General features: G+C 39.6%; 2 protein-coding genes and 1 pseudogene across 2 annotated transcripts; all 3 read left to right on the forward strand.

The window, feature by feature from the left end:
* Positions 1–9,658: 9,658 nt before the first annotated feature.
* Positions 9,659–12,212, forward strand: LOC138084744 (transmembrane protein 225). Its single transcript, XM_068979115.1, has 4 exons — positions 9,659–9,836; positions 10,422–10,568; positions 10,862–10,996; positions 11,977–12,212. The coding sequence occupies exons 1-4, from the start codon at positions 9,659–9,661 to the stop codon at positions 12,210–12,212; spliced, it is 696 nt and encodes a 231-aa protein (XP_068835216.1).
* A 2,963-nt stretch (positions 12,213–15,175) lies between these two features.
* LOC138083365 (olfactory receptor 8B3-like) lies at positions 15,176–16,117 on the forward strand. Its single transcript, XM_068977211.1, has one exon. It carries the CDS (start codon positions 15,185–15,187, stop codon positions 16,115–16,117), a length of 933 nt encoding a protein of 310 aa, XP_068833312.1. The 5' UTR covers positions 15,176–15,184.
* A 130-nt stretch (positions 16,118–16,247) lies between these two features.
* LOC138083486 (olfactory receptor 8B3-like) lies at positions 16,248–20,706 on the forward strand (annotated as a pseudogene).
* The last annotated feature ends 929 nt before the right edge of the window (positions 20,707–21,635 follow it).

Below are 21,635 nucleotides of genomic sequence, written 5' to 3' on the forward strand. Positions count from 1 at the left end.
TCTTACATGATATTATACATGTTTCAACTGGAGCCGATTACACAGAGTGAAGTAAGCCAGAAAGAAAAAACACCAATACAGCATAATTTTTTTTTTAATCGAAGTTGACTGTCAAATAATTACCCCCTTTTAAAGAAAGGCACCATTAACTCAAAAGTGGCAGAAAGAGCACTGAATCACGAGTCAAATGCATTTTGCTTCATTGCCCGCTCTAACACAGTGTAACATCTGACCCATCAAAGAAGCTCTCTGAGATCATGTTTTAACCTGTAAGAAAAAAGAGAATACTTCAAAGAATTGTCATGTAAATTAAATAAGACATTTTGTGCAGTGTCCATTGTGTATAAAAGTATTTCCAGTATTAAAGTTCCTGTTTTAGAGGCCGATGATGTCACAGACTAATTCACACATTAGACTCTAAGTGACTTAAGTAAGCAAAGTGGGCACTACACATCTGAGTCTAAGATAGGTGTCCGCAGGTTCTTCTCTCCACTCCTGTGGCTTGAAGGCCTGCAAACATCAGAATCTCTAGCTTACAGGAAAATCAGGAATTAATTTAGAATCCATTTGTTTTAATTCCTATACAACATGAACATTGTGACTGTGAAACTCACCTTCCTCCTCTGAAACTAGCTGAGTATCTTTTCTTTCCCTGTTCTCATCATTTTAAGAGCAAAGATGTCAATTGTTCCCTTTCTTCTTTAAGCTAAGAAAAAGCAGGTTTAAGTGAATGTGACTTCTCTTCTCAGTTCAAGTATTTTATGCCTAGAAATATAAAAGCAAGTGTTCCTCAAGGGATTCTGACATCTGGGGTTTAGTGGGCTGAATATTTGTAAGAATATATCCTATAATTTCTTTTTATATGCAGAAACCTGCATAATATCATCACATTTCCAGAACAATGTAATTAACATAGCCCCTTATCAGATATATATTTAGAACACAATGACAAAGAAATAAAATATGTAAAGAAAAGAGTGTAATATTCTCATAGGAATTATTTTAAACTATAGTGGTAGATTTCCAGTCATATTTTTAAATAAGATGTGGATAAAGCTTTCATTAAAAAATAGGAATAATTCAAATATTACATAAATTTATTCCTACTCCAAAATTATTTAAAGTTATTCTTTTTCCCTTAAAAATTTTTATTGACATATAGTTGATTTACAATGTTGTATCAGTTTCAAGTGTACAGCCAAGTTATTCAGTTATATATATGTCTGTATATATGTATTCTCTTTTAATTATTTTCCTTTATAAACCATTACAAAATATTGAATATAGAACATAATTCCCTGTGTTATATGGTAGGTCCTTATAGTTTATCTATTTTATATGTAGTAGTGGGTATCTGTTAATCCCAAACACCTAATCTATCCCTCTGTGCCTTTTCAAATCTTTGGTAACCTTATGTTTGTTTTCTATCTCTATTTCTATTTTGTAAATAAATTCATTTGTATAGTTTTTTTAGATTTCATATATAACTGATATCATTTTTGTCTTTCTCTATCTGACTTATTTCACTTAGTGTAATAATCTCTAGGATCATCCGTGTTGCTGCAAATGGCATTTTTTCACTCTTTTTTAATGGCTGAGCAATATTCCATTGTGTATGTTATATATATCACATCTTCTTCATATATCCATCCGAAAATGGACATTTAAGTTGCTTCCATGTCTTTTTGTTGTTATTTAGTCACTAAATTGTGTCCAACTCTTTCGTGATCCCTTGGACTGTAGCCCGCCAAGCTCCTCTGTACATGGGATTTCCCAGGCAACAATTCTGGATCAGGCTGTTGTTTCTTCTTCCAGGGGATCTTCCTGACCCAGGGATCAAACCCATGTCTCCTGCTTGATTCTCGAATTCTTTACCATTGAAATATGTCTTAGCTATTGTTAATAGTATTGTTATGAACATGGGGGGTGCATGTATCTTTTCAAATTAGTTTTTGTCTTTTCTGAATATATGTCCAGGAGTGAAAAAAAAATCGGTCATATAACTTTAAGTGACAAGTGATGGAATCTTTTAAATTTATTCATTAAATATTTTAGGGAGTTCTCTCACATTCCAGTGATTAGGACTTGGTGCTTTCACTGCTATGGCTTTGGGTTTCAATCCCCAGTTGAGGAACTAAGATCCCACAAGTCACAGAACATGGGCAAAACGAGTATTGAGGATATCTACTACAGATGAGCTCACTGAAAGATGATGCAGCTTCAGTTCTTTCTCAGCCTTGCAGTCTAGTGAGGAGAGGAGTGGCCAGCACATGCCTCATCCTGACCAGCTGCTGAATGAATGAATCACCGTATCCAGTGCTCTCTTTGGATTAGAACCATCACTTCTAATATATCAAGCCCATCCCTGAGGGGACCAACAAGTCATTATAAAAAGCAGTAAGAACTTATTAAGTTTCAGAGATGAGGCAGACCACTACTGTCTATCGCGATAACAGCAGTCCTTAGGGAAGGGTAGATTTTAAACTGTCTTCGGAAGTAGGGAGAACTCACTTAGGCTGAAGCATACAAGAGGATATTCAGATGTAAGATAAGCTAATCACCATCAGTTACCTAACTCAGTCAGAATATTTTGTTTTTCTCCAACTTAGAGACTTATGGCCTGAAAAAGAGGTAAGATATGCTAATTTATACAAGAAGATTTTCATTTCCTGGAAGAAAAATCACAAAGTAAGATTGGGTTTCCCTCCCCCTAGATTTTTGAGGTATAACTGACAAATAAATATTCAGTTCAGTTCAGTTCAGTCTCTCAGTCATGTCCGACTCTTGGCAACCCCATGAATCGCAGCACGCCAGGCCTCTCTGTCCATCACCAACTCCCGGAGTTCACTCAGATTCACGTCCATCGAGTCCGTGATGCCATCCAGCCATCTCATCCTCTGTCATCCCCTTCTCCTCCTGCCCCCAATCCCTCCCAACATCAAAGTCTTTTCCAAAGAGTCAACTCTTTGCATGAGGTGGCCAAAGTACTGGAGTTTCAGCTTTAGCATCATTCCTTCCAAAGAAATCCCAGGGCTGATCTCCTTCAGAATGGACTGGTTGGATCTCCTTGCAGTTCAAGGGACTCTCAAGAGTCTTCTCCAATACCACAGTTCAGAAGCATCAATTCCTCGGCGCTCAGCTTTCTTCACAGTCCAACTTTCACATCCATACATGACCACTGGAAAAACCATAGCCTTGACTAGACAGACCTTAGTCGGCAAAGTAATGTCTCTGCTTTTGAATATACTATCTAGGTTGGTCATAACTTTTCTTCCAAGGAATAAGCGTCTTTTAATATCATGGCTGCAGTCACCATCTGCAGTGATTTTGGAACCCAAAAAAATAAAGTCTGATACTGTTTCCCCTGTTTCCCAATCTATTTCCCATGAAGTGATGGGACCGGATGCCATGATCTTCATTTTCTGAATGTTGAGCTTTAAGCCAACTTTTTTACTCTCCTCTTTCACTTTCATCAAGAGGCTTTTTAGCTCCTCTTCACTTTCTGCCATAAGGGTGGTGTCATCTGCATATCTGAGGTTATAGATATTGTGTATACTTAAAGTGTAAGCTTCGCAGGTGGCCCTAGTTTGAAAATATCCACTTGCCAATGCAGGAAATGCAAGAATCAAGAGTTCAGTCTACAGGTTAGGAAGATCACCCCGAGAAGGAAATGGCAACCCACTTCAGTATTCTTGACTGGAGAATTCTATGGACAGAGGAGCCTGCTGGGCTATGGTCCATGGGACCTCAGAGAGTTGGACATGACTGGGCAATTGAGTACACACACACACACACACACTTAAAGTGTACAACTGATGATTTGATATACTGTGAGATGATTATCACAACAAGCTAACATATCACCACCTTATATAGTGACTATTTTTTAAAGCACTCAGTTATAAGATAAATTCCTGGAATCTAATGTACAGCGTGTGAATCTAGTTCATAATATTATTTTGTATACTTGAATTTTGCTAAGAGATCATCTCTCAGTGAAAGGAAATGAGTCCTCAAAGATATGATTTATGGTATTAGAAGAGTAGATATTTGACACAGGATTCTCACATATTCTTGCAGCATTACAGATAAGCATCTGTTCTCCTTATATATGGTCTAGAAAAATTATTGCATAAGGTTTATTGGAGCCAAGTTTTTACTTTTTATTTTAATTATTTTTTAAAAAATTGGAGTCAAGTATTTTAAACACAAAACTTCAGGTATACCCAGTACCTATACAAGCCCTCTACAAGTCCATGAATCACACAGATCGTGAATAATGTTTAGTTAAATAAATCTCATTTCAGACTATTATGATTCTGTGTGTATGTGTATGTGTGTGTGACTGTCTCACCACACAAGTAGTTTGTTTGGAGCTAAAATTTATTTGCAATTTGCTACAAAATCACCTACCAGATTGCAAAAAACAATAAATGTAATTCAAAGGCAAGGGCAAATATTTGAACTATCTCATATGCATTTTGTAATGAGGATAAGTCTAAATTAAATGAGCTAAAGCAATTTCTTCACAGTTATGCCAGATATCCCTTCCAATGTGGAAGGAGATAATCTAGGTGACTCACTATTTGTGCTAATTTGTTTGTTGAATTAAAGTGAGCTGAGTCCCTATATATAATTGTTAACATGTTTTCTGACTTAGAATAATTATTTGAAATGTATCAAATCCTTCTCTGTGGGGCACAGCAAATCACTGATATTATTCTCATGCAGATAATTACATAATCTATTTTCCACCACTGGCATGGTGTAGTCATCCAAAAAAAAAAGTACTAAAGGGTACTTGTACCTCTAGGAGATATTTTTCTTTAATCCTTAGACAGAAAATAATATAGGATTTGAATTATTAGGATTATGTGAAATAACATGTGAAAATTAACTCGGCTGCTGCTTTGGGGATATCAATATAGAAGATTTTATTGACTTTATACCTGTCACTCTCCTTTGCTTCCTGGGGGAAAGCTTCTGGAATGGAATAAATCTTAGAGATCAAGAAGTTATACAGAGACAAGCATTAAGAGTAAGCACAGAGAATGATTTGGCTGCCGTCTCTCTTCTTCCTCTTTTCCTTTATCCAAAAGCCATGATTTAGGTGCTGTCTCAAGGTAGAGGAAAGGAGAATGTTTAAAGTCATGTGAGCTACTGAAAAGCCTGGACACTAGAGAGGTAATTTTGTCTTTTCATCTTGTTTTTTAATTTTTTTAGCTCTTTTTAAGCTATGACCTTCTGAAGCTTTCTGTTGGGGCATTCAGGTTTGGAAAGAACCACTGCTCCCTTCAAATCCTGCCTTCACTGTCCTAAGTACAAGCCACCAGGGAGAGTGCCCACTCCACCACCATACGCAGTGCCTGGCAGCCCCCATGGGCACCCTGGGCTTGCTGCTGCTCCACCAGACATGGCTGCTTTAGCCTGAAGGGAGCCTTGGTCGGTGGAGTGAAGACACATTCTCACACATGGTCTGCATGACTGTTGTGCTTTGCTGGGTGTTTATCCAACAAATGGTAATGTGTGGCAACACCTTGTAGAGATTTCTACCAAAATCAAATATGGGTTTTTAGATACTTCAAATACTGTGAAAATGCAAAAAGAAATGGTTCAGAGTCCATTCTCAGTGAGAGCTTCACACTGCCCTCAGGTTTCTACCTGTCAGAAGGAAATAGAGCTACAGTGGCTCCCTCTAACTCCAGTTGTCTGATTATGCAAATCTGGGGTTGGAAAATGAATTTTTTTTTATTTCAGTAGCATTCCAGAGAGGTACATAATCAAGAAATCCTGGACTAGGATGTAGCAAAATGCCACTGCCTAGTTCTGCACATGAGTCTATCCTGAAGGTCAAAGTCCACACCTCAGAAAGACATCTGATTAAGAAGGGGATGGGGAGGCCAAATAACCTGAAAAGTATCTGAGTGGGAATACAGACATAGACCATAGACATGCTGTATAGAGACTCCCCACCCATAAACACTGCAATCACCTTCGCTAACCTCCAACAGGCAGAAGCGGATCTTTTGCCCATGTATGTGTGCCCCAATGTTCGGGTTGGCCCTCTGTGCCTTTCTCTTCAAGATGTCAGGAAGAGCTGTTTCAGCTCCAGCGATCATGATAAAGTGTTGCCTAGAATACATATCCCACAGGCAGGAATCAGACCATCTAGGTCTTAGATAGTGAGGAGTATTAGCCTATGGTCTCTCACTCCCAAGCTGAAGGGTATTCCAAGTAGAGTAGAGGAAGATAGCTATCATACTTTCATTTAGAAATAAAGGATAACAAATATCCAGGAGAGAGACCCAGAAACAACACAGTCCCAGACTTGTCCATGATACCCCAGTCCAGGGTACGGAGTTTTAGTGTGTACTCTCGTCTTGAAACTGGATCACAGAGGCACCTAATCAAGCACATAAGTGACACAGACACTGCTTTAGATGAATAATTATTCCATTTTTCTTTTTGGTCTCCAGAGTTCCTGCTGCTGCTGCTGCTGCTGTCGCTTCAGTCGTGTCCGACTCTGTGCGATCCCACAGACGACAGCCCACTAGGCTCCCCTGTCCTTGGGATTCTCCAGGCAAGAACACTGGAGTGGGTTGCCATTTCCTTCTCCAATGCATGAAAGTGAAAAGTGAAAAGTGAAAGCGAAGTCACTTAGTCCTATCTGACTCTTAGCGACCCCAGGAACTGCAGCCTACCAGACTCCTCTGTCCATGGGATTTTCCAGGTAAGAGTACTGGAGTGGGGTGCCATTGGTGTTTAGTAAAAGATTCTGCTTTTTGAGGAGAAGTGGGAGAGGAGTTGGGCTCCAGGGAGGTGGAGGTGAGGGATGCAGAGAAGGGCAGAGAAGGGCAGAGAAGGGAGGCCCAGGTGGTCTGGGCACTGATCTTCCAGCCTCGCTGAGAAATTGCATTCATTCCTGCCCTCAGGTGTGCGAGAGCAGCTGGTTCCTTTCTTTCTTTTTTAAAAATAATTCATTTACTTTATTTATGGCTGTGATGGGTCTTCCCTGCTGCATGCGGTCTTCCTCTAGTTGCGGCGAGTGGGGGCTGATATTCATTGCAGAGGACAAGCTTCTCATTGAAATGGCTTTTGTTTCAGAGCAAGGGCTCCGGGTGCAGGGGCTTCAGTGGTTGTGCTGCACTGGCTCAGTAGCTGCAGCTCACAGGCTCTCGAGGACAGCCTCAGTAGCTGTGGCTCACAGGCTTAGTTGCTCCTCAGCATGCGGGATCTTCCCATATCAGGGATCAAACCCATGTCCCCTGCATCAGTAGGAGGATTCTTAATCACTGTACCACCAGGTAAGTCCCAGGAAAAGCTTTAATTGTCCCAGATGGGACTATGTTCAATTATTTACTAGTGAATCTTGCAATAATGAATGCTACAATATTATAGTTTCACTGGAATGTAAAGATACTCTTTACATTCCAGTGGGAAACATTTGTATGCATGAACACAGTCCCAAATAGATTTCAATGGTGAAGTCAAAATTGGCATTTAGATCTGTCTAATGTGAAAATATATGCGACATAAGGCAAGAGTGATCCCTAACATAAACCTTGGACTATGGACGATAATAATATGTAATTGTAGGTTTATAAATGCAACAAATGTGCCACTTTGGTGGGAATGTTGAGAACAGGGAAGGCTGTCCCTGTGTGGGATATACAGGGAGTATATGAAAACATCTCTGCATCTTCTGCTCAGTTTTTTTCTTCTGCTCAATTTTGCTGGAAAAACATAACTGCTCTTTAAAATATTTTTTTTAACTTGTTTAGTAGAAAAAAGTATGTGAGATATAGCAAACTCTGTGCACAGATAAACATGGGTCACCTTAAATCCTGGCATTTTAAAGAAGTTTTAACTGTTTTTAGAAATTTGAGAGATAAAAAATTAATTGGAAAGAGAAATAATGAGGTAAAAACTTAAAGTAGTAAATCTATTTAAAATAATATTTTCATATGGATTAAATATGTAAAGGGATCTTGAAAATATCAACAAATTGATAACCTTCTATAAATCAGATTAAGAAAACAAAGAGGGAGAAAAGTAAATCCAGGAGGAAAAATTAATCCTCATCTTTAAGTGACACCAACAAATATTTAAGGATGAAATTCTCTGGGTTTGTTTCAGAATAACTCAGGGATGAGCACTGAAGCAGAGTAAAGGGTACATGGGAACTATCCCATCAGTCTCTATTTTTCCAAAATTGCATACTTCCCTTTTGAAACTGAAATTCTGATTTTCTTTTTCCACTTATTATTTCTTTAATCTAGTTGCCTATTAAAAAAAAAAAAAACATAAAGCCTAACAATCTCCCTTCTACTTTCACATCTCCCATTGTTCTGCAGAAAATGCCATGCCCAAAACCACCAGTGACATTCTAATCATCAATTCAAGTGGCATATGTTCAGCTTCCACCTAATTAGATTTCTCTGCTTTAGGAATCTAACGTCTCCTCAAAATTCAAGCTTCTTTAATTATTCAGCAACATTTGTATTCTTGTAGCTGGCACTAGTGGTAAAGAACCTGCCTGCCAATCCAGGAGACATAAGAGACAGGAGTTCAACCCAAGGTGGGGAAGTTCCCCTTGAGGAGGGCATGGCAACCTACACCAGTATTCTTGCCTAGAGAGTCCCATGGACAGAGGAGCCTGGTGGGCTACAATTCATACGGTTGCAAAGAATCGAACACAACTGAAGCAACTTAGCATGCATGCACACACACACAGCCTTGCTCTGATCTCTCCTTTGCTCTTTCTCATAAATGATGATGTTAATCAGAATTTCCTTCACTGCCTCTTGTCACCTTCTGTGTGATATCGTCTCATGGTGATATGCACATCTATGTTTCAACTGCCTTTCCTAGGTTGATAACTCTTAAATTACAGTTAAGTTTCAAGACTAATTCTATCATATGCCCTGTTCATCTCACCATAAATTTAAGGGGCACCTTAAACTTAAAAAAAAACCCAGTACTTACTAAATTCTTTCTCATAAGCAGGTTTGTGCTTGCTCCCATGGTTTACATCTTATTTAATGGTATCTTGATTCCTGTTTTCCCTAACTACATATATGATTTCTTCTCTGACCTGTATCTCACTAATCTCTCACCTATCTTCAAAACACCCTAAATTATGAGTGGGCTTTCTCTTTTGTGATGCTAGCTAGCTGATGTCTCACATAGTGATCCAAATACCTTGTGCATTTCATTGATCCCTATCTAATGTTCATCAATCCTGGAACATATAATCCTAGTGTCTTCCATCATACATATCTAACTTCTTTCAAGACTGCTGGTTGCTCCTATATCTGATAGGTGTTCTCTGTGTGTGGTATCATACCTCCTGTATCTGGATCTTCTTTCAAGGCCTCTAGGCCCTAGGTGCTTCCACAGCAGTAGTTCTCAGGGTCAAGGGTCAGACCAAGATGATTCCATGGCAGTTGGCAGCCATCACGACAGACTAGCCTAAGCGGAGGAGTGGGGAACAGTGGGATTTGTCATTTGTTTCATAAGTTACTTCAGCTTCTGCCACTGCCAACGTGTCAGCAATCACTAAAAGTTAGAATCTTGCCCTCTTTCTTGTGACTAATCTTATCTGAGAAGAAGCACGTGAGATATTGGTGATGGTCTCTGCTTAAAATCTCCAATCTCAATGGTGCACATACTTATCAGAAAGGTCGAGGCCACCAACATGTTCTTCTCCTCCTGGGTCTTAGTCTTCCTGGCAGTAGGACTCATCATAGAAGAATGGGCTGAACTGAAGTTGGGACCCCAAAAACCTACAATAACCCACAGTCCGTGGATATGTTGTACTTCCCTGTGGCCATCAGGTCAGAGCTATTATGTGGAAAGAGATGGGTAGAGAATGAGGGTTTATCCTTCCTTGACTTCTGTTCATCTCACCATTATCCTCTAGTGTAACCACCTGTGGTTGCAGTGTGCCCACTTCCATAATCAACAGTCAAGGCTACCCCAGAAGCTCAGTATTAGCATGTTTTGGAGAAAGGCTTAGAAGCTCACAGACTTACCTGATGGATTTCTGAGAAGCCCTGACAGTAGCAACAGGGAATCTAGCACATCTAGAATGTGAGGATATAAAAGAAAGGTGACCGGCAGCAAAGAAATCACATTACACTGCCACTAGAGGAAGACAAGAGTGTTTAGCAAGAAATACATTTTGAAAAAATAGAAGAGAAAGAAGTTTACAGAGATACAAAGATAGAGAACAGTTTCTTTTGGTTCCATCTCCCATTTAGCTTAAGACCCCTATCTCTTTCTTGCCCCATCTTTGCTCTTTATTATTTAATCAAATGTTTCACTTCATTCTTGTTTACCTAGAGATGTGTGTGCCCCAGGTAGAAATGAGCCAGAAGAAATATCTGTCCTCCCTCAATACAGCTTCTTCTTTTCAACAGATGGCCTGGAAGTAGTCAGGAACATTCTGATTGTGGTGTTCAGCCTTTCCTTCATGCATAACTTGCTCCTGGGTTTTGAAGTCACCTATATGATTCCTCAAACCAAATATACTCTCATTATGACTGCCTGCCTCGCTTTCCTCACAGGTAACTCCCTGTCTTCAATCACCAGTAACTTCCTGTGTTCCCTGACATAGGATCGGAGGCATACTTGGTTTAGGTCCAGGCTGTGGTCTCTGACTAACTCAGCCTTCCCAGTTCTTTGGCTTAGATATGCAACTGCCAAATTGGAGCCACCACTCAAGTGTCATTGGCCTCTGGACAAGGTGCAGTTGTGCATTGTAGGGGTTTGGAAGTCAAGCATATCTCAGGTTAACTTAAGTATGAGTGCCAGCGTCCCTCAGAAGAGACTTTTCTTTCTCCTTTTGTCTGGACATCAGGCATCCTTCTGCTCGGTGCACTCCTACTGTATCACCACATGCTAAGTAAGGGTGAATCCAAGTACTACTCGAGTTATAAGATCAGCTGGATCATTTTCACTGCATACTTAAACGTTTTATTGTTATTCGCCTCTGGTGAGTGTCTTCAGGGCCCTTGATGGGAGCTAAGAACCAATCCATCTCTGATAGGCAGGAGAGTGAGAGGATGGGAAAGAAGACAGAGGGAAAGTTACCAACCTTTGCATTTTAAAGGGCTAGTGGGGGAGTTAGACTCACTCTGAGGATGGTTCCTGCAAGGATGTGGGCTGACTGAGATGTCCAATATGCTTGCCCCCAAAGGAAAACTTCTTTTCCACCTTTTCTTTCACACCTGCCCCATTCAGAGTGGAGATAACCGCTAACTTCAAGACTAAGGAGAATGGCTGATAGGGAACGTTCACTCATGAGGAGGCGGTGACCCTGGGGTCATAGTGTCCTGCCAGGATAGCCTGGGGTCAGAGACAATCAGTGTCTGATGCACAGTGACCACTTACAAACACCAGAGACTCTTCTAAGAAGCCTTTAAAATTTCCCTTGGAACTAAACTTCGTAACTCAGAAGCATGTCCTCTGTCAGAAAGAATGCTCAATTGTGTTGAGCACTGCCTGTGTGTGTGCTCAGTCACTCAGTCGTGTCCGACTCTTCCGCGACCCCATGGACTGCCAGGTTACTCTGGCCATGAGATTTTCAGGCAAGAATACTGGAGTCGGTTGCCATTTCCTCCTCCAGGGGATCTTCCCAGCCTAGGGACTGAACCCAAGTCTCCCGCATCTCCTGCATTGCAGATAGATTCTTTACCTGCTGAGCCCTCAGGGAAGCCCCAAACCTTGTGCATGTATGCTCAGGCGAGTCTGATTCTTTGTAACCCCAGGAACTGTAGTTGGGCTCTATTTAAGCTATTCTGCACACACTTCTAAACTCTCCTACTAAAGCATCCCCCTCCCGAATGGCTTGGGGCAGTTCAAAGGGAACCATTAGGCTTTAGAGCTGGGCCTCGTGGCCCATAGGGAGGGAAGTGTTTCTGTGACTTCTCTGTTGTTCCTTCATCACCCTCCCTCGGCTTCTCTTTTTCCCAGGATTCCTCTCTCTCTTACAGTACAAGCAGTCCATCGATGGTTCTGGCAGCCTGATCCACAAGTCTGCCAGAAAAAGTCAAGTTATGGAGCAACATGGGGTTTCTATCAAAGTCGTCTCATTACGAGCAGATACTACAGTGCCTCGTAGTATTGTCCGGGTACACTCTGCCCACATGAAAGAAGATTCTCCAGAAAAACTGAACATCCAAGCACGGCGTGTAACCTGGGCTCTATAATTTGACAATTTATCTTCCTGTATATGTTCATCTTGATGGCAAAAGCTTGTGCATATGCGGTGTGCGTAGGTCCAGCTGTATGGTCTGGTTTGGCATTATATAAATGACTAAAACTGGGTTGGGGTCTATAAGAAGATCCAGAAGCCTTAATTTCTTTTTTTTTTACCCTGACCAGCTTTTATTTGTTCTCACTATTTAATAACGTTATTGATATAATAAATATCATCATATAACTGATAGTTACTATATTATTAACTCTATCACAATGATTTAGAATAATGTGTACTACCTTTAGTCTCATTGGTTTTATTGTAAAATATTTCAGTCCTTCAGAAAAAATACAAAACAACATAATAAACACCTTATATACATCACCCAACTTTCACATTACAGGTATAACTGATATTCTCCTAGTTCTTTTTCTAATCTCAATTCCCTCATTTGTTTCACTGCAAAACACCTTTATATGATGCATTGTTGATAATTGTACATTCATGTCATTTTTCTTACAACTTTATGCATCTGTAAATTTGTAGAGAGTATCTATCCCAGTGTCCAAATATCATTAAATGTCATCCTTTACAGATTATTTTTAACAACTCATTTTTTTCACTCAACTCTATGGTTTTGTGATTTATTGATAAGTTTCGACCTACTTCGTTCATTCAAACTACTGTTAAGTTTTCCCCTTTAGGGGTACAATGTGAAATACTCATTCTCCAGTCGATGAGAAGCTAGCAGTTTTCTTTTGTTGTTGTTTTGTCACGAAGCTGTATGCAGCTCTTTTGTGACCCCATGGGCTGTAGCCCACCAGTCTCCTCTGGCCATGTGATTTCCCAGGTTGCCGTTCCCTTTTCTAGGGGATCTTCCTGACCCAGGGATCGAGCCCATGTTTCTTGCATTGGCAGGCAGATTCTTTACCACTGAGCCACCAGGGCAGCCCTGTTTTCTTTCTTCTGTTACAAATAGTGCTGCTATGAATATTCTTATACACAGTACCCTCTTCCCATGAGCTAGAGTTTCTCTTGGGTGTTTAGGACTAGACCAGCTGTACCAGACAGTGTTTTCAATATGATAACTGCCTGTGTTACTGCTTGTTCAGTTGCTAAGTTGTGTCCAACTCTTTGCGACCCCATAGACTGCAGCACACCAGTATCCCTGTACTTCACTATCTCCCAGAGTTTGCTTGAACTCATGTCCATTGAGTCAGTGGTGCTGTCTAACTATCTCATCCTCTGCCACCCCCTTATCCTTTTGCAGTAAATCTTTCCCAGCATCACGGTGTTTTCCAATGAGTTGGTTCTTTGCATCAGGTAGCCAAAGTATTGAGCTTCAGCTTCAGCATCCATTCTTCCAATGAATTTTCAGAGTTAAATTCCTTTAGAATTGACTGGTTTGATCTCCTTGCAGTCCAAGGGACTCTCAAGAGTCCTCTACAGCACCACAACTGGAAAGCATCATTTCTTCCATGCTCAGTCTTATTTGTAACAAATGCTAAAATGTTTCTTTTTATATGTGTACTTTTCTTAAACCATAAGCTCCTAGAAGGCATAGGATTGTCCCCTAATAATTCCTCAGTACCTGAAAGAGCACCTATTAGAAACCCACAAAAGTGTAGGGCCAGGCTACTGAAACAGCTAGGCATATCTTAATGATGTTTTTCCTGCACCACACTCAGGTCTACAAAGAAAAACACTGACTTAAAGCTATATAAGCTTTTGCCTGTGGGGTAACAATTCTATTGTAATATCTAAAATTGGTCCCAAGAAACATAGGAAAAAGGGCTTCTTATTCTCATTCCAATAAAGTGTTTATTAAGTAAATATTTATTCAATACCTACTGCATATACCAGGTGTTACTCTAAGTTGCCACAAAAATAACACTGAACAAAATAGACAAAATCTCTGCCTTTATGGAACTTAGATTCAAATGCAAGTGAGCATATGAATGCATGTGTTGTGGGAAAACAAATTAAATAAACAAATAAGTGGCTCATATTTCATAGAGGGGTAGGTGCTGTGTATTCAGGAAGGTCACCTACTTTTCTATTTGAGGATGTGCCCCATTTGGCAACAAAGCAAAATGTATGCAAAATGGATTACTTTCAAAACATCATTGTTATAGTGAGCTCAGCTTTAATGCAGGGTAGGCAATTTCTCTTTGCTACAAATCATGCTTTCTGGGGAAAACACAATGAAAACCTAAGACTTCTAAGTTTTAATCAGGTATCTAGGATTTCCCAATTCAATAACCTCTGGGTCATATTAGCAGGTGGCTCCCTGGGCACCAGCAGATGTTATTTTCACCCCCTGGACTGGAGAGGACACTCTGGCAGAGCCAACATCAGAAATCATGACCTGTAACTCGTGGCACCTCAGAGCCTGGGGTACCGAGGTCTCTGCTCTGACTCTCTGAGTCCAAAGTGCACTCACAACAAAAACAATAGCAAAGAAGAAGAAGAATCTCTGTTCTGGTCTGTTCATTTCTAAAATTAATCATAACCACTTGCTTTTCTTTAAGAATAAGGAAGCAGAGGTAGCAAGTCCCAACACTGAAGTCTTTGTGCTGAAGGGTGACTGTTGAATTTTATCTGTCCTGTTACTCGTCTTCCAAACCTCATCTATAGAAGCCAAGGACTCTGAAATGATGCGTCTTCTCTCTGCTGTGCCTACCACTGATCATTGGGTGGGCCTGGTAAACTGTCAGGGCAGAAGTGGAGCAGAGATGTTGTCATGAGGTTCAGGGTCACTGAATCTTATTCCTGAAGAACTTGCCTGTTAGTGTTTTTGATACGCATCTTTAAAAAATCCCTCAGCCTTAATACAGAAGAGAAAACAAAGGCACAGAGGGGTGGGGTGGGGTTCCTTCTCACATTCTGGGTCTGTCTCATTAGAGTGGGGCTGGGTGGAGAGAATGGGGTACTTGTTTTAACATTACCCTCTGTCCTGTTCCCTGGGTATCCTAGGGAAGAATGGCCCCAGGGAATGAATCTTCAGTGACCGAGTTTATCCTGCTGGGTTTAATACAGCAGCCAGAACTCCAGCTGCCTCTCTTTTTCATGTTCTTAGCAATTTATGTGGTCACTGTGGTGGGGAACGTTGGCTTGATTATTCTTATTGGTCTGAACCCTCACCTGCACACTCCCATGTACTACTTTCTCGTCAACCTTTCCTTCACTGATCTCTGCCATTCCTCTGTCATTACCCCTAAAATGCTGATGAGTTTTGTAAGCCAGAACATCATCCCTTATGCAGAGTGCATGACTCAGCTCTGCTTCTTCTCCTTCTTTGTTGTGGGTGAGTGCTGTATTTTGACGTCAATGGCCTATGACCGATACGTGGCCATCTGTAAGCCCCTGCTGTACAAGGTCTCCATGTCCCATCAGGTCTGCCTCATGCTGACGGTGGGTGTATACGCGACGGGGCTTGTGGGTGCCATGGCCCACACTGGGTGCATGCTGCGACTCTCCTTCTGTGATGGAAACATCATTAATCACTACATGTGTGACATTCCTCCTCTCCTCCAGCTCTCCTGCACAAGCACCTCCATCAATGAGCTGGTGGTTTTCATTGTGGTGGGTGTCAATGTCATAGTGCCCAGTGTCACCATCTCTGTGTCTTACACCTTGATTCTCTCCAACATCCTCCACATCCGTTCTGCAGAGGGCAGGTCCAAAGTCTTCAGTACCTGCAGCTCCCACATAACCGTGGTTTCTCTTTTCTTTGGATCAGCAACATTCATGTATCTCAGAAAGTTTCCTTCTGGGTCTCTGAATGAAGATAAAGTGTCCATAGTTTTTTTTTATACGATTGTGGGGCCAATGGTGAATCCTTTCATCTACAGTTTGAGGAACAGCAATGTCCAAGTTGCACTGAGTAAGACTTTGAGGAAAAGGGAGTTCTAAATGAAATTTGTTACTATTTGTTAGTACTATTTGTTACTAATAATTAGTATTATTTGTTATCAATAATTAGTACTATTTGTTACTAGTAATTGTTACAAATATTACTCTTTCCCTCCCTGTGAGAACCAAGATGATTCTTTCTCAGATCTTCACTGTGAGAACCTGCTGGGGTATTTTGGAGGTAAAATCCAAGAAAGTGTGGCAGTCCCCTAAAACTGTGGCTCCTATGGTGTGCTGCAAGTCTTTGGGGTTGCAAAGAGTCAGATATGACTTAGTGACTGAATAACAATGAATGTTAATATATATTTAATAGAAACATGCTATTTCCAACTTTAATCTAGCACCACAGAATTCATTATAGACTTTCCTTTTTGTGTATTTGTAAATTCTTTCTTTGATGGCATCAGTTACTTATTTGACTGTACATTATAAGGAGAAAGAGTTTTAAAAAAACAAACAAACTGTATATAAGCACTGTACTCCAGACGGTAAATGTGTTTCTCACGCTGGTATTGACTTGCAATTCTGAAGCTATCACATGTGTACTGGGATTGAATGAATGATAATAAATTTAGATAATAGAAATTTTGTTATAATCAAATGCCTTTTCCTGACTAATTTGCTTATGACTGGTAATGATGCTGTACACTCTCACAAAGGGTAGTGGTAGGGCATTCCTTGCTTTCCCTTTGTCTTTGACCGATTATTAAAAATCTGCTAAAAATCTGGATGTCTCAGTCTTTATTCTTAGAGAAGGAAGAATGAGAGCCTTGACTTAGGTTGATTTAAAGAGGATTCAAAGAAGAATCAGCTTTAACTGTGATTTCTACCCCCTGCCCCTGAAATATTTTCCATAAATAAAACAGATTTACTTTTGTATAAATACAAGAATAGAGTAATATTTAAATTACTACTGAAGATGGAATAAACTTAAATTGTCAAAAATGAAATGCTAGTCAACAGTAAAGGAAATGGCTATTGATATATGTAACAAATGTGACTAGTGAAAAAAGCCAGTCTCAGAGATTGCATATTGTTTGATTTCTTTTATTATCCTCCAAATGACTTGACTATGAAGGTGGAGATAAAAGAGATAGAGATGGAGAAAACAGAGATGAAGGTGGAAGGGGATGGGTGTGACTATAAAAGAGTAGTATAAGAGTTTCTAAAGGTAGTGAAACAATTCTGTATCCACTCATGGTGCTGCTACATGAATATATGCAAAGGATCAAATTGCATAGATCTACACACATGTATGCACACACAATGCAAACACTCAATGCCTATAAGTCTGCTAAAATCTCACTGTCTATAGTCCTGAAGTCTTGTTACCATTACTAAACCAGTGTCCGTTTTCTGGTTTTACTGTTACACAGCAATTGTGAAAGATGTCATCATGATAGGAAGCTAGATGGAGTTCAAGGAACTCTATGCATTATTTTAGCAATTCCATGTGAATCTATACTTATTTCAAAATAAATGTGAGCTGCAATCTCGTAAGCACAAGTACAAATTAATACATATCTAGGAATTATAGTCAGATACAACTGAGTGACTGAAATGAACTGAACTGAACTGAGGAATTCTAAAGTCATATTTTCTTGAAAAAGAAGTCTAAGAACAGTGATTTTCTTACATGCTCTATGCTTAGTCACTCAGTCATGTCCAACTCTTTGTGACCTCATGGACTGCCAGGCTGCTCTGTCCATGAGGATTCTCCAAGCAAGAATACTGGAGTGGGTTGCCATGCCCTCCTCCAGGGGATCTTCCCAACTCAGGGACTGAACTCAGATCTCTCGCATTGCAGGTGGATTCTTTACTGGCTGAGCCACCAAGGAAGCCCAACAATACTGGAGTGGGTAGCCTATCCCTTCTCCAGGGGATCTTTTCTACCTAGGAATTGAATCGGGGTCTCCTTCATTGCAGGCAAATTCTTTACTGGCTGATCTACCAGGGAAGCCCCTGATTTTCTTATAGAATTAATTTATTAAAAGCAAGGACATATTGAGTCAGAGCAGCCCAAAGAAAATTTTCATGGAATGTTGAATTAGAATTATACTTAATAGCATTTTACTGAAACAATAATGTCTAAAAGCAATAAAATATCTTTTCTCTATATGTCTATAAAATGTTCATAAATATTTAAAGATACTCAGACTATTTTATAAAGCAAGATAAATAACCTTTACTGAAGCGTTTATAAATTTTACTAAAATTAATATGTTATCTGGAATGACAGTTAATGAAATTCTCAGTGACATTAACTATTTTCATTTTTATGAAGAACAGAAAGGATCTTTTTCTATGCTTCAGGGATGCACATTCCCTGAAGGAAATGATTAGGGTGTGAAAACAGACACCAATTTCTTGCTTGCAGAGCTTATCATGATGGGAAGGTCTTAAGGGAAACTTACCCCTGGATTTCTAATCAGGTATAAAAAAATTACAAGCTTTAAGCAAATGCCATGAAATCTATAACATGGTGGTATAGCTGCCAAGTCTGTGGTTTCCCTTTTCAGTCTCCTAATAGATTTATAGCTACAACTTTAATCTGAACCTCAGACTAACTCCTGTAATGTTCAGACTGCTGTATCAATACTCTGACTCTTTAGCCAACACAGAGAGAAGATTCTGTGACTGCATCTCAGCGTCAATATCTCCAAAGCCAGTTCTTCCAGAAGAGTGGAGCTGAAACACATATAAAGCTCCCTCGGCACTTAGTTCCCTCCATGGAAGGAATGTGAGTTAACCAGGTTTATTTTTCTCTCGTCACTAAAAAATGAGGAAAAACATTTCTATTGAATAACAAGATCCAAGGTCTGGATCTCCGACTTGACTGCTTGTATGCTGAGCATATCCTCTGTGTTGGCCTTGTCCCCATTCTGGCAGCATGAGAACTATAGCAGTTCCAAGTGACAAATCCAGAGCATAGTAATATCAGATGAAGAAAATATCTGCTTTTCTCCTAAAATTCTTTTGTTGAAATATATGTATTATACAACTTTACATGTCATTATAAGAATAAAGCTTGGTATGTTTTCACTAATTTAACAGCTAATTTAATTAGCACCCAAATTAATTTATTTCTCTTTCATGCCATCCTACAAAACATGATAAAGTATATTCACCTTTTTTTATTCATCTTCTGTTCTTCTAAGATGGAATATAGCAGGTGAATGTGTAGAAGCAATGGAGTATATGGTTAAGTATAAAGTTTAGGCCACCAAGGCTCTCCTCCAGGCCTGTCACCAATAATTGACTTCATGATATCTTGTAGTAAAGTGTCTGTAAATCCTAGAGACTGTTAACAACTTCCTTCCAGGAAACAGAATATTGGTGTGACCTCTGCTCTATATGAATTCTCTCTGTCTTGAAGGTCATCACAGGGAATCTGAGATATCTAGTAGAGTGATGAAAACTTGAGTAGGAATGAAAAAGTGACTGGTCAGATGAGTTGGTTGCAGTGATGGGGATACATTCTTACTACTGAAACTCTTCAACAAGTAGAAGGTGTCCCATCCCTCTATCTTTTAGTAAAGTTAGAGCTATTATTTGTCCCATACAACTCATGAAAACCAAAGATATGGGAGGAGACACGGGTAAACCTATGGCTGGTCCATGTTGATGTTTGGTAGATACAAATGCAATACTGTAAAGCAATTATCCTTCAATTAAAAATAAATTTAATAAAAAGACAGTGATTTAAATGTTGAGATGTGTGTGCCTTCAGCCACTATGAAGCAGAGGAGGACTTACATGATTTCTGCCCATCTGAGACTCTCTCTCATAAATAAAGCTCATATAAAAGTTAGTTTGTAAGGACAAAGCTGTGTTCCCTACTAATGAAATTTTCTTCTGTTCTCACAGATTTCCAAAGTTGAGAATAGAAAGCTGGCTATAAAGGACTCCTTAGTGACTAAATTTATTCTTGCTGGATTAACAGACAGTCCAGAGCTCCAACAACCCTTCTATTACCTGTTTCTAATGATCTGTGTTGACACCATGGTGGGCAACCTGGGCTTGATCCTTATTGGTCTAAATTCTCACCTCCACACCCCCATGTACTATTTCCTCTTCAACCTGTCCTTCACTGATCTCTGTTACTCTTCTGTTTTCACCCCCAAGATGCTGATGAACTTTGTGTTCAGGGAGAATATCATCTCGTATGTGGGATGCATTACTTAGCTGTTTTTCTTTCTCCTTTTTGTCAACTCTGAGTGCATATGTTGGCCTCAATGGCCTATGATTGCTATGTAGCCATCTGTAATCCCTTGCTGTATAAGGTCCATGTCCCATCAGGTTTATTTGGTGATCTCTTTGACTGCATATATGATGGGGTTTGCTGGAGCATCTGCCCACACAGGGTGCATGCTTAGACTAACCTTCTGCAGTGTTAATGTCATCAACCATTACTTGTGTGACATCTTCCCACTCTTCCAACTCTCTTGTACCAGCACCTATGCCAGTGAGGTGGTAGTTCTCATTTATGTGAGCATTGACATCACAGTACCCAGTTTCACCATCCTGATTTCTTAAATCTTCAAATATTACTATACAATATATTCTTGTTGCTTCTCTGTTTTATCTAGTGGTTTGTATGTCTTAGTCCCATGAATATAATTTGCCCCTCCCTCCTTCCCTCTCAGCTAGTGCCTCCCCTGACAGTTCCCAATTAGACACCAGGTAACCAGGGAGCCCCTGATGTAGCCCACAAAAGCCAAACTTCAGGGAGACGTCCAGAGAAAGTTGCAGAAAGATGGAGTAGGGATCTGAAGGAGCTGATGGGAATATCCAGCAGGGTTTGCTTACTAGTAAACAACTTTTGAAACTGGGGAGTTTCCCAAATGCTTCTGTTATATCTGAAATATTTAATAATACATATGCATTTATTATTTTAGTGTTGAGGGTTTTTCTTTTCTTTTCTGGTTATTGTGGGAGGAGATAATGGATTTTCCCTTTGATTTGCTTTTGTCTGTTAAAATGACTTCATAAAGTTCTTTTAAAAGTAATATGTAAAAAACAGAAAACATTATTTTCAATAATAAAAAACTGAAAACATTTCTTCTAAGATCAGGAATAAGAGAAGACAATTATAAGTAGTAGCCAGTTTCACCACTATTATTCAACAAAGTTTTGGAAGTCCTACACATGGCAATCAGAGAAGAAAAAGAAATAAAATGGATCTATATTGGAAAAGGAGTAAAACTATCACTCTTTGCAGATGATATACTGTACATGGGAAACCCTAAAGATACCATCAGAAAATTACTAGAGCTAATCAATGAATTTAGCAAAGAATACAAAATCAATACACAGAAATCCTTTGCATTTATACATTAAAAACAAAAAATCAGAAAGAAAAATTAAGGAAAAATCCCACTCACCATTGCAACAAAAAGGATAAAATACGTAGGAATAAACCTACCTAAGGAGACAAAAGACCTGCATGCAGAAAACTATAAGATATCAATGAAAGACAACACAAAGCAGATGAAGAGATGTATCATGTTCTTGGGTT

The sequence above is a fragment of the Capricornis sumatraensis genome, chromosome 8 (assembly GCF_032405125.1).
Source record: "Capricornis sumatraensis isolate serow.1 chromosome 8, serow.2, whole genome shotgun sequence".
Classification (NCBI taxonomy): Eukaryota; Metazoa; Chordata; class Mammalia; order Artiodactyla; family Bovidae; genus Capricornis; species Capricornis sumatraensis.

Excerpts from the sequence above, each read along its gene's own strand:
- LOC138084744 (XM_068979115.1), top strand. The coding sequence starts at position 9,659 with ATGGTGCACATACTTATCAGAAAGGTCGAGGCCACCAACATGTTCTTC. Across the intron at positions 9,837-10,421 it reads TACTTCCCTGTGGCCATCAG|ATGGCCTGGAAGTAGTCAGG; the intron begins GTCAGAGCTATT and ends TCTTTTCAACAG. Across the intron at positions 10,997-11,976 it reads TTTATTGTTATTCGCCTCTG|GATTCCTCTCTCTCTTACAG; the intron begins GTGAGTGTCTTC and ends TCTTTTTCCCAG.
- LOC138083365 (XM_068977211.1), top strand. The coding sequence starts at position 15,185 with ATGGCCCCAGGGAATGAATCTTCAGTGACCGAGTTTATCCTGCTGGGT.